General features: G+C 58.3%; 1 protein-coding gene across 1 annotated transcript; it reads right to left on the bottom strand.

Annotated features, from left to right (window-relative positions):
* Positions 1-1652: 1652 nt before the first annotated feature.
* On the bottom strand, positions 1653-12736 carry LOC119955389 (C3a anaphylatoxin chemotactic receptor-like). The gene is made up of 2 exons (XM_038781449.1): positions 12572-12736; positions 1653-2974 (listed from the first exon to the last, which is right to left on the bottom strand). Exon 2 carries the CDS (start codon positions 2966-2968, stop codon positions 1913-1915), a length of 1056 nt encoding a protein of 351 aa, XP_038637377.1. The 5' UTR covers positions 2969-2974; positions 12572-12736; the 3' UTR covers positions 1653-1912.
* Positions 12737-13024: the final 288 nt, after the last annotated feature.

The following is a 13024-nucleotide window of genomic DNA, read 5'->3' as shown; positions in this document are numbered from 1 at the left end:
CTCTTTGCCTCTCATCTCTTCCCGGCTCTCTCTGTGTCTCTCTCATCTCTTCCCGGCTCTCTCTCTCTCTGTGCCTCTCTCTCTTTGCCTCTCTCACCTCTTCCCGGCTCTCTCTCTCTCCCTCTCTGTGCCTCTCTCTCTGTGTCTCTCTCATCTCTTCCCGGCTCACTCTCTCTCTGTGCCTCTCTCTCTTTGCCTCTCATCTCTTCCCGGCTCTCTCTGTGTCTCTCTCATCTCTTCCCGGCTCTCTCTCTCTCTCTCTGTGCCTCTCTCTCTTTGCCTCTCTCATCTCTTCCCGGCTCTCTCTCTCTCCCTCTCTTTGCCTCTCTCATCTCTTCCCGGCTCTCTTTCTCTCTGTGCCTCTCTCTCTCTGTCTCTCTCATCTCTTCCCGGCTCTCTCTCTCTCCCTCTCTGTGCCTCTCTCTCTTTGCCTCTCTCATCTCTTCCCGGCTCTCTCTCTCTGTGCAACTCTCTCTCTGCCCCACTCTCTCTGTCTCTCTCTCCGCCTCTCTGTCTCTCCCTGTGCCTCTCTCTCTCTCTCTCTCTGTGCCTCTCTCTCTCTTTACGCCTCTCCCTCTCTCTCTCTCCCCGGCTCTCTCTCTCTCTCTCTCTCTCTGCCCCACTTTCTCTGTCTCTCCCTGTGCCTCTCTCTCCGCCTCTCTCTCTCTGTGCCTCTCTCTTTACGCCTCTCCCTCTCTCTGCCTCTCTCTTTACGCCTCTCCCTCTCTCTCTCTCTGCCCTCCTCTCTCTCTCTAAAGCCGTCACACAATTCCTAAAGTGTGGCGCCCACAACTGGGCACGTGCGGCTGAGCCGGTCTTTTATACAAGTTCAACATATCTCTGTGCCCCTGTTAATAAAGCCCAGAATACTGTGGGCGGAACTCTCCGCTCCCCACGACGCCTGGGAGAATAGCGGGAGGGCCTCCCGACATCTTTTATGACCCCCCCGCAATTCTCCCCCCCCCCCCCCCCCCCCCCCCCCCCCCCCCCCCCCCACGCTCGCCCCGCTCCCCGAATTGCCGCTCGCCGTTTCTCACGGCGAACGGCGATTCTCCGAGGCCGATGGGCCGAGTAGGCCGGCCGTTTACGACCTTTTCACGACGGCGGCAACCACACCTGGCCGGTGCCCACCGATCGTCGGGCCTGGGTCCGTAACGGACGCACTATCTTCCCTCCGCCGCCCCGCAAGATCGAGCCGCCACGTCTCGCGGGGAGGCTGAGGGAAAAGGCGGCCACCGGGCTTGCGCGGGTCGGAGCCGTCTGCGTGATGGAGCCGTCCAACCTGCGCGTGCGCGGCTGACGCCATACGGGCGACCGTCGTCCAGGCCGCGCCGCCGAGACCCCCGGGGCCCCGCTCTTAGCCCCGATTGGGGGTGGGGTGGGGGTAGAATCGGGTCCCGGGAGGGGGTGCGGAGGCTGCCGTGGGTGACGGCCTCTTTCACGGCAGCCTTCCCGATTGTCCGCCGTTGCGGAGAATCGCACCTTGTGGCTTTACTCTCTCACCTGTCCTGCCTACTGTGCCCCCCCCCCCCCCCCCCCCCGTGCACATCACTGCGCCTGGAAACATCGTCGCCACCGATAACGATATTTCAGTCTAATTAGTTTTGCTGCCTTTGAAATTTAGCTGTTTGTAACAGCTCTCGTTAGTTTAATTTTATTTATTGCTATGTATTATAAGAATATACCCCAGGTCTCCCCCACCCTGCAGCCCTTCAGAATCGGACCCTTCATTTTACATTGTCTCTTTAGGTTCCTCCCTCAATAACAAATCTATTGCGTATTAACAGGAGCCTTCAGCTTACTGTGTTCTTGAGTGAGGTCAGAATAATCAGCGTGGTTGGTTAAATAATTCACTCGCAGGTTAATAATACACCATTAGAGGTAGCACAGCAGCAAGTCTGAATTAACACAATCAAAAATTATTCTCAATGCTGGTTCGGGACTTTAACCGGGAGCTGGTGACCGACTGGGTCAGGTCCTCGCTGAAGGCCAGGCGGAGGGAGCTGGCCAGCGAGCGCCTGAAGCGCTGGCGGAAGTCGCGGCCCATGAAGACGTACAGGATGGGGTTGAGGGCGCTGTTGACGGAGGCCAGGCCCACCGCCGCGTAATCCCACCTCAGGGCCACGGAGTGGGAGTTGAAGGCCTGCATCAGGCCGAAGACGTGGTAGGGCAGCCAGCAGGCAAAGAAGGCGGCCACCACCACCGCGATGAGGCGGATGGGCTTGCGGGACTTGGCGAAGCGGGCGCGCCGCACCTTGAGGGCGATCAGGAGGTAGCAGGCCGCCATCAGCAGGAACGGGAGGGCGAAAACGACCAGAACCCGGCTGACCTCCACCACCTGCTTGGTCCTCTGGCCGAAGGGGGCCTGGCTGTAGTTGTACGAGCAGTACGACAGGCCCAAATCCGGGTACTTCAGGATACTGCGGTGCAGCAGGGTGGGCAGGCACATGAGGAGGGCCAGCAGCCAGGCCCCGGCGCAGGCAATGCGCGCCGCCCCCACCGTCCGCCGCCGCTGAGACCAGATGGGCCGGGTGATGGCCAGGCATCGGTCGACGCTGACGGCGCTCAGGATGAAGACGCTGGCTGCCATGTTGAGGACGATGGCCGAGGGGATGAGCTTGCAGAGCAGGACGTCGGTGGGCCAGTGGTTGAAGGTGACGGTGTTGGCGATCTGGAAGGGTAACGAGCAGCAATAGGCCAGGTCGGCCACCGCCAGGTTGAGGAACCACACGGAGTTGACCGTCCGCTTCATCTTGCAGCCTGTCACCCAAATGACGGCGGCGTTGCCAGGGATGCCCACGAGGAAGGTGATGACGTAGATCGCGATGGCCAAGATGGATGGCGGATTCAATTGTGGTGTTGATTCATCGTCCCCCTTGTAATCATAGACAAAGTAAGTATCGTTCCACATCAAATCGTCGCTCCAATTGCCATAGTCTAAATAAGACGATTCATCATCGTAATCCATCGTACCCTGAAAGAAAAATAGTTGACCAAATATGAGAGCGGCAATCTCAGGTTAGAGAGGAGAGAGGGTCACTAATTCCCTCGTGCCTGTTACCCCTTCCCCCTGCCTTTTAGTGAGCTTGGTTGGGGGATAGAAATTGGCCCCAGGACGATGTGGGGGGGGGGGGGGGGGCATGGGGTGGTGGAGGTGAGGGCGTGGGGAAGGTGGATCTCACTGTTCTCTGTCGCTGCTCCCCCCCCCCCCCCCCCCCCTCCCCACGCCTCCTCCTGCACCCTCCAGCACTCTGCATCCAATATTGGATGTGAAATACCTTCCATCACCTGCGAGAGCACGGCGGGGGGGGCGACCGAGACTTCATGTCTCATCCCAAAAGATGACCATCCGACAGTGCGGCGCTCCCCTCAGCACTGACCCTCTGACAGTGCGGAGCTCCCTCAGCACTGACCCTCTGACAGTGCGGCGCTCCCTCAGCACTGACCCTCTGACAGTGCGGCGCTCCCTCAGCGCTGACCCTCTGACAGTGCGGCGCTCCCTCAGCAATGACCCTCCGACAGTGCGGCGCTCCCTCAGCACTGACCCTCCGACAGTGCGGCGCTCCCTCAGCGCTGACCCTCCGACAGTGCGGCGCTCCCTCAGCAATGACCCTCCGACAGTGCGGCGCTCCCTCAGCACTGACCCTCCGACAGTGCGGCGCTCCCTCAGCAATGACCCTCCGACAGTGCGGAGCTCCCTCAGCAATGACCCTCTGACAGTGCGGCGCTCCCTCAGCACTGACCCTCTGACAGTGCGGCACACCCTCAGCACTGACTCTCCGACAGTACGGCGCTCCCTCAGCACTGACCCTCTGACAGTGCGGCACTCCCTCAGCACTGACCCTCCGACAGTGCGGTGCACCCTCAGCACTGACCCTCCGACAGTGCGGCGCTCCCTCAGCACTGACCCTCCGACAGTGCGGCACTCCCTCAGCACTGACCCTCTGACAGTGTGGCGCTCCCTCAGCACTGACCCTTTGACAGTGCGGCACACCCTCAGCACTGACTCTCCGACAGTACGGCGCTCCCTCAGCACTGACCCTCTGACAGTGCGGCACTCCCTCAGCACTGACCCTCCGACAGTGCGGCACTCCCTCAGCACTGACCCTGACAGTGCAGAGCTCCCTCAGCACTGACCCTCCGACAGTGCGGCACTCCCTCAGCACTGACCCTCCGCCAGTGTGGCGCTCCCTCAGCACTGACCCTTTGACAGTGTGGCGCTCCCTCAGCACTGACCCTCCGACAGTGCGGCGCTCCCTCAGCAATGACCCTCCGACAGTGCGGCGCTCCCTCAGCACTGACCCTGACAGTGTGGCGCTCCCTCAGCACTGATCCTCCGACAGTGCGGCGCTCCCTCAGCACCGACCCTCCGACAGTGCGGCGCTCCCTCAGCACCGACCCTCCAACAGTGTGGCGCTCCCTCAGCACTGATCCTCCGACAGTGCAGAGCTCCCTCAGCACTGACCCTCCAACAGTGCGGCACTCCCTCAGCACTGACCCTCCGACAGTGTGGCGCTCCCTCAGCACTGACCCTCCGACAGTGCGGCGCTCCCTCAGCACTGACCCCCTGACAGTGCGGCCCTCCCTCAGTACTGACCCTCTGACAGTGCAGCACTCCCTCAGCACTGACCCTCCGACAGTGCGGCGTCCCCTCAGCACTGACCCTCCGCCAGTGCGGCATTCCCTCAGCACTGACCCTCCGACAGTGCGGCGCTCCCTCAGCGCTGACCCTCCGACAGTGCGGCGCTCCCTCAGCAATGACCCTCCGACAGTGCGGCGCTCCCTCAGCACTGACCCTCCGACAGTGCGGCGCTCCCTCAGCAATGACCCTCCGACAGTGCGGAGCTCCCTCAGCAATGACCCTCTGACAGTGCGGCGCTCCCTCAGCACTGACCCTCCGACAGTGCGGCACTCCCTCAGCACTGACCCTCCGACGGGGCGGTGCACCCTCAGCACTGACCCTCCGACAGTGCGGCGCTCCCTCAGCACTGACCCTCCGACAGTGCGGCACTCCCTCAGCACTGACCCTCTGACAGTGTGGCGCTCCCTCAGCACTGACCCTTTGACAGTGCGGCACACCCTCAGCACTGACTCTCCGACAGTACGGCGCTCCCTCAGCACTGACCCTCTGACAGTGCGGCGCCCCCTCAGCACTGACCCTCCGACAGTGCGGCGCTCCCTCAGCACTGACCCTCCGACAGTGCGGCGCTCCCTCAGCACTGACCCTCCGACAGTGCGGCACTCCCTCAGCACTGACCCTCCGCCAGTGTGGCGCTCCCTCAGCACTGACCCTTTGACAGTGTGGCGCTCCCTCAGCACTGACCCTCCGACAGTGCAGCACTCCCTCAGCGCTGACCCTCCCACAGTGCGGCCCACCCTCAGCACTGACCCTGACAGTGCAGAGCTCCCTCAGCACTAACCCTCCGACAGTGTGGCGCTCCCTCAGCACTGACCCTCCCACAGTGCGGCGCTCCCTCAGCACTGACCCTCCGACAGTGCGGCACTCCCTCAGCACTGACCCTCTGACAGTGCGGCGTTCCCTCAGCACTGACCCTCCGACAGTGCGGGGCTCCCTCAGCACTGACCCTCCGACAGTGCGGCACTCCCTCAGCACTGACCCTCCGACAGTGCGGCACTCCCTCAGCACTGACCCTCCGACAGTGCGTCACTCCCTCAGCACTGACCCTCCGACAGTGCGGCGCTCCCTGAGCACTGACCCTCCGACAGTGCGGCACTCCCTCAGCACTGACCCTCCGACAGTGCGGCGCTCCCTCAGCACTGACCCTCCGACAGTGCGGCGCTCCCTCAGCACTGACCCTCCGACAGTGCGGCGCTCCCTCAGCACTGACCCTCCGACAGTGCGGCGCTCCCTCAGCACTGACCCCATGACAGTGCGGCACTCCCTCAGTACTGACCCTCTCGCAGTGCGGCCCTCCCTCAGCACTGACCTTCCGACAGTGCGGCGCTCCCTCAACACTGACCCTCTGACAGTACGGCGCTCCCTCAGCACTGACCCTCCGACAGTGCGGCGCTCCCTCAGCACTGACCCTCCGACAGTGCGGCGCTCCCTCAGTACCCAGGCCGGGCGGAGAGTCTGCGCAGTGGGGCTCAATCTACAGCCTTCCGGCCGGGGGCTGCACAAGATCTTGGGACTGAAAATGAATTCCCATTTTAACTCGGGTCGTCTGGAGGTGGAGGTGGGCTCTGCCTCATGGGAGGATTCCTGTCAATGGGATTTTAACCCATCGCCCCGTGGGGTTAGGTGGTGGGTGGAAACGACACCTTGGCGCGATGCCATGAATGTTGTTTGAAGGTTTCACCACAAGGGGTGGACAGTGAGACGAGGCTGCGGATCAGCTCGATGGGGAATGAGCGACAAACATCCGTTCCCTGGCCCTGTTATCTTTTATTCCCAGAGCGAGGGCCAGAAACGGGAAGCCGCAAATGACGAACACCTGCAATTCGGAGGGCAGAGGATCTCGGAAGACGTCTGGTAAAAATCAGGAAGCCAGAATGAACCACCGCAAACTTCCCTCTTACAGATTTGGAAGGGATGTGAGATCTTAATGAACAGCCATCAGGCCAATCGGCCCCACCAGTCCTGCTGCCCCCCGGGGATAATTGTCCTGATCGGGTGCCGAGTTCACCATCCTGTCTTATTCTCACCCCCCCCCCCCCCCCCCCCACACACCCCCTTCCAGGATTACCCCCCCCCCCCCCCCCGAAGAGGGGGAAACATCCTTTCAGCATCCAACCCCCCCCCCCCCACCGCCCCCGCCGCCCCCTCATACAATCTGATGTTTTAAGTCGATCGCCTCACGTTCTCCAACCCTCCCTATCCCTGTAACCTCCTCCAGCCACTACAACCCTCCCTATCCCTGTACCTCCTCCAGCCCCTACAACCCTCCCTATCTCTGTAACCTCCTCCAGCCCCAACACCCCTCCCTATCTCTGTAACCTCCTCCAGCCCCCCAACCCTCATAGAACATAGAACAGTACAGCACAGAACAGGCCCTTCGGCCCTCGATGTTGTGCCGAGCAATGATCACCCTACTTAAACCCACGTAACCCGTATACCCGTAACCCAACAATCCCCCCATTAACCTTACACTACGGGCAATTTAGCATGGCCAATCCACCTAACCCGCACATCTTTGGACTGTGGGAGGAAACCGGAGCACCCGGAGGAAACCCACGCACACACGGGGAGGACGTGCAGACTCCACACAGACAGTGACCCAGCCGGGAATCGAACCTGGGACCCTGGAGCTGTGAAGCATTGATGCTAACCACCATGCTACCGTGAGGCCCCTATCTCTGTAACCTCCTCCAGCCCCGACACCCCTCCCTACCTCTGTAACCTCCTCCAGCACCTCCAAGCCGCCCTATCTCTGTAACCTCCTCCAGCCCCTATAACCCTCACTATCTCTGTAACCTCCTCCAGCCCCTATAACCCTCCCTATCTCTGTAACCTCTTCCAGCCCCTACAACCCTCACTATCTCTGTAACCTCCTCCAGCCCCTAGAACCCTCCCTATCACTGTAACCTCCTCCAAACCCTACAACTCTTCCTATCTCTGTAACCTCCACCAGTCCCGACAACCCTCCCTATCACTGTAACCTCCTCCAGTCCCTACAACCTTCCCTATCTCTGTAACCTCCTCCAGCCCCTATATCCCTCCCTATCTCTGTAACCTCCAGCCCCTATAACCCTCCCTATCTCTGTAACCTCCTCCAGCCCCTACAACCCTACCTATCTCTGTAACCTCCTCCAGCCACTACACCCCTATCTCTGTAAACTCCTCCAGCCCCTACAACCCTCCCTATCTCTGTAACCTCCTCCAGCCCCTACAACCCTCCCTATCTCTGTAACCTCCTCCAGCCACTACAACCCTCCCTATCTGTGTAACCTCCTCCAGCCCCTACAACCCTCCCTATCTCTGTAACCTCCTCCAGCCCCTACAACCCTCCCTATCTCTGTAACCTCCTCCAGCCCCTACAACCCTCCCATCTCTGTAACCTCCTCCAGCCCCTACAATCCTCCCTATCTCTGTAACCTCCTGCAGCCCCTACAACCCTCCCTATCTCTGTAACCTCCACCAGTCCCTACAACCCTCCCTATCTCTGTAACCTCCTCCAGCCCCTACAACCCTCCCTATCTCTGTAACCTCCTCCAGCCCCTACAACCCTCCCTATCTCTGTAACCTCCTCCAGCCCCTACAACCCTCCCTATCTCTGTAACCTCCTCCAGCCCCTACAACCCTCCCTATCTCTGTAACCTCCTCCAGCCCCTACAACCCTCCCTATCTCTGTAACCTCCTCCAGCCCCTACAACCCTCCCTATCTCTGTAACCTCCTCCAGCCCCGACAACCCTTCCTATCTCTGTAACCTCCTCCAGTCCCTAACAACCCTTCCTATTTCTGTGACCTTGAGCCCCAACAGCTGTCACTATCTCTGTAACAACTCAGTGGGCTGGACAGCTGGTTTGTAATGCAGAACAAGGCTAGCAGTGTGGGTTCAATTCCCGTACCAGCCTCCCCGAACAGGCACCAGAATGTGGTGACTAGGGGCTTTTCACAGTAACTTCATACTTGTGACAATAAAAGGTTATTATTATTAACCTCCACCAGTCCCTACAACCCTCACTATCTCTGTAACCTCCTCCAGCCCCTACAACCCTCACTATCTCTGTAACCTCCTCCAGCCGCTACAACCCTCCCTATCTCTGTAACGTCCTCCAGCCCCTACACCCTCCCCATCTCTGTAACCTCCTCCAGCCACAACAGCCCTCTCTATCTCTGTAACCTCCTCCAGCCCCTACAACCCTCCCTATCTCTGTAGCCTCCTCCAGCCCCAACAACCCTCCCTATCTCTGTAACCTCCTCCAGCCCCTACAACCCTCCCTACCTCTGTAACCTCCTCCAGCCCCGACAAACCTCCCTATCTCTGTAACCTACCTCCAACCCCTACAACCCTCCCTATCTCTGTAACCTCCTCCAGCCCCTACAACCCTCCCTATCTCTGTAACCTCCTCCAGCCCCGACAACCCTCCCTATCTCTGTAACCTCCTCCAGTCCCTACAACCCTCCCTATCTTTCTAACCTCCTCCACCCCCTACTACCCTCCCTATCTCTGTAACCTCCTCCAGCCCCTACAACCCTCCCTATCGCTGTAACCTCTTCCAACCCCAACAACCCTCCCTATCTCTGTAACCTCCTCCAGCCCCTACAACCCTCCCTATCTCTGTAACCTCCTCCAGTCCCTACAACCCTCCCTATCTCTGTAACCTCCTCCAGCCCCTACAACGCTCCCTATCTCTGTAACCTCCTCCAGCCCCTACAACCCTCCCTATCTCTGTAACCTCCTCCAGCCCCTACAACCCTCCCTATCTCTGTAACCTCCTACAACCCTCCCTATCGCTGTAACCTCCTCTAGCCCCTACAACCCTCCCTATCTCTGTAACCTCCTCCAGCCCCTACAACCCTCCCTATCTCTGTAACATCCTGCAGTCCCTACAACCCTCCCTATCTCTGTAACCTCCTCCAGCCCCTACAACCCTCCCTATCTCTGTAACCTCCTCCAGCCCCGACAACCCTCCCTATCTCTGTAACCTCCTCCAGCCCCTACAACCCTCCCCATCTCTGTAACATCCTGCAGTCCCTACAACCCTCCCTATCTCTGTAACCTCATCCAGCCCCTACAACCCTCACTATCTCTGTAACCTCCTCCAGCCGCTACAACCCTCCCTATCTCTGTAACCTCCTCCAGCCCCTGCACCCTCCCGATCTCTGTAACCTCCTCCAGCCACAACAGCCCTCTCTATCTCTGTAACCTCCTCCAGCCCCTACAACCCTCCCTATCTCTGTAGCCTCCTCCAGCCCCAACAACCCTCCCTATCTCTGTAACCTCCTCCAGCCCCTACAACCCTCCCTATCTCTGTAACCTCCTCCAGCCCCGACAAACCTCCCTATCTCTGTAACCTCCTCCAACCCCTACAACCCTCCCTATCTCTGTAACATCCTCCAGCCCCTACAACCCTCCCTATCTCTGTAACCTCCTCCAGCCCCGACAACCCTCCCTATCTCTGTAACCTCCTCCAGTCCCTACAACCCTCCCTATCTTTGTAACCTCCTCCACCCCCTACAACCCTCCCTATCTCTGTAACCTCCTCCAGCCCCTACAACCCTCCCTATCGCTGTAACCTCTTCCAGCCCCAACAACCCTCCCTATCTCTGTAACCTCCTCCAGCCCCTACAACCCTCCCTATATCTGTAACCTCCTCCAGTCCCTACAACCCTCCCTATCTCTGTAACCTCCTCCAGCCCCTACAACCCTCCCTATCTCTGTAACCTCCTCCAGCCCCTACAACCCTCCCTATCTCTGTAACCTCCTCCAGCCCCTACAACCCTCCCTATCTCTGTAACCTCCTACAACCCTCCCTATCGCTGTAACCTCCTCCAGCCCCGACAACCCTCCCTATCTCTGTAACCTCCTCCAACCCCTACAACCCTCCCTATCTCTGTAACCTCCTCCAGCCCCTACAACCCTCCCTATCTCTGTAACCTCCTCCAGCCCCGACAACCCTCCCTATCTCTGTAACCTCCTCCAGCCCCTACAACCCTCCCTATCTTTGTAACCTCCTCCACTCCCTACAACCCTCCCTATCTCTGTAACCTCCTCCAGCCCCTACAACCCTCCCTATCGCTGTAACCTCCTCCAGCCCCAACAACCCTCCCTATCTCTGTAACCTCCTCCAGTCCCTACAACCCTCCCTATCTCTGTAACCTCCTCCAGCCCCTACAACCCTCCCTATCTCTGTAACCTCCTCCAGCCCCTACAACCCTCCCTATCTCTGTAACCTCCTCCAGCCCCTACAACCCTCCCTATCTCTGTAACCTCCTACAACCCTCCCTATCGCTGTAACCTCCTCTAGTCCCTACAACCCTCCCTATCTCTGTAACCTCCTCTAGCCCCAACAACCCTCCCTATCTCTGTAACCTCCTCCAGCCCCGACAACCCTCCCTATCCCTGTAACCTCCTCCAGCCCCTACAACCCTCCATATCCCTGTAACCTCCTCCAGCCCCGACACCCCTCCCTATCTCTGTAACCTCCTCCAGCCCCTACACCCCTCCCTATCCCTGTAACCTCCTCCAGCCCCTACAACCCTCCCTATCTCTGTAGCCTCCTCCAGCCCCTACACCCCTCCCTATCCCTGCAACCTCCAACAACCCTCCGAGATCTCTGCGCTCCTCCAATACCGGCCTCTCGAGCTTCCCCCCCCATTCCCGTCGCTCCACTATTGGCGGCCGTGCCTTCAGCTGCCTGAGGAAGGGAGGGAGGGGAAGGGGGGCAAGTTGTCTCACTGTTTCTCTCTCTCTCTGTCTCTCCCCATCTGTCTCTCTCTGACTGTCTCTGTCTCTCTCTATCTATCTCTCTCTGTCTGTCTCTGTCTATCCCTCTGTCTCTGACTGTCTGTCTATCTGTTTCTCTCTCTGTCTCCCTCTCTCTGTTTCGCTGTCTGTGTCTCTTTCTGTCTGTCTCTCTCTCTCTCTGTCTCTCTCTCTCTGTCTCCCTCTCTCTGTTTCGCTGTCTGTGTCTCTTTCTGTCTGTCTCTCTCTCTCTCTCTCTGTCTCTCTCTCTCTCTGTTTCCCTCTCGTCTCGCTGCCTCTGTCTCTCTCTCTCTGTCTCTCTCTCCGTCTATCTCTCTCTCTGTCTCTCTCTCTCTCTGTCACTCTCTCTCTCTGTCACTCTCTCCGTCTATCTCTCTCTCTCTGTCTCTCTCTCCGTCTATCTCTCTCTCTGTCTCTCTCCGTCTATCTCTCTCTCTCTGTCTCTCTCTCTCTGTCTCTCTCTCCGTCTATCTCTCTCTCTCTGTCTCTCTCCGTCAATCTCTCTCTCTCTGTCTCTCTCTCTCTGTCACTCTCTCTCTCCGTCTATCTCTCTCTCTCTGTCTCTCTCCGTCTATCTCTCTCTCTCTGTCTCTCTCCGTCTATCTCTCTCTCTCTGTCTCTCTCTCTCTGTCTCTCTCTCTCTGTCACTCTCTCTCTGTGTCTCTCTCTGTGTGTCTCTCTCTTTGTCTCTGTCTCTCTCTCTCTCTGTCTCTCTGTCTGTTTCACCAACCAGTTTAACCAATTTCATCACTGCCCCCCATACCCCCAATGTTACTCTGGGATGTGGGGGTGTTGAGGATTGAGCTGTGCTGTCCCGATGTAAATTAAGGCACACTTTGACTCACATGGAAATGCAGACGAAAGTTCACAGGGTGAAGTAGATGAAATGAAATGAAATGAAAATCGCTTATTGTCACGAGTCGGCTTCAAATGAAGTTACTGTGAAAAGCCCCTAGTCACCACATTCCGGCGCCTGTTCGGGGAGCCTGGTACGGGAATCGCCTGTTCGGGGAGGCTGGTACGGGAATCGAACCGTGCTGCTAGCCTGCCTTGGTCTGCTTACAAAGCTAGCGATTCCTGGCTTTGCAGTCTCCAGTCTGCTGAGATCTAAATACCCCACCCACCAACCCTGACAAAAACATTCAGCCCGCACAAAACATAAAATGCGCCAATGGCTTACCGTAATATTGAAGAGTTCTACAAACAATCCCGGGAAATCTGGGTTGAACGGGAGGACCAGCAGCAGATTCCACAGCCGGACTGTGAAGAGAGACGAGCATGAAACGCACTGCGCAGAGCAGATTGTGAGAGAATGATAAAGATTCACACATCCACAGAAACCAACATCTTCCTCTTTTTATTTCAGCGACAACATTGGCCGCAAAAGCGACCAAACCTCCCTCTGCACTGTCCCCATCAAACACTCCCAGGACAGGTACAGCACGGGGTTAGATACAGAGTAAAGCTCCCTCTACACTGTCCCCATCCAACACTCCCAGGACAGGTACAGCACGGGGTTAGATACAGAGTAAAGCTCCCTCTACACTGTCCCCATCAAACACTCCCAGGACAGGTACAGCACGGGGTTAGATACAGAGTAAAGCTCCCTCTACACTGTCCCCATCAAACACTC

Source organism: Scyliorhinus canicula, chromosome 21, assembly GCF_902713615.1.
Source record: "Scyliorhinus canicula chromosome 21, sScyCan1.1, whole genome shotgun sequence".
Classification (NCBI taxonomy): domain Eukaryota; kingdom Metazoa; phylum Chordata; class Chondrichthyes; order Carcharhiniformes; family Scyliorhinidae; genus Scyliorhinus; species Scyliorhinus canicula.
The sequence above is the reverse complement of the archived record's forward strand: the minus strand, read 5'-3'. Positions and strand labels throughout refer to the sequence as shown.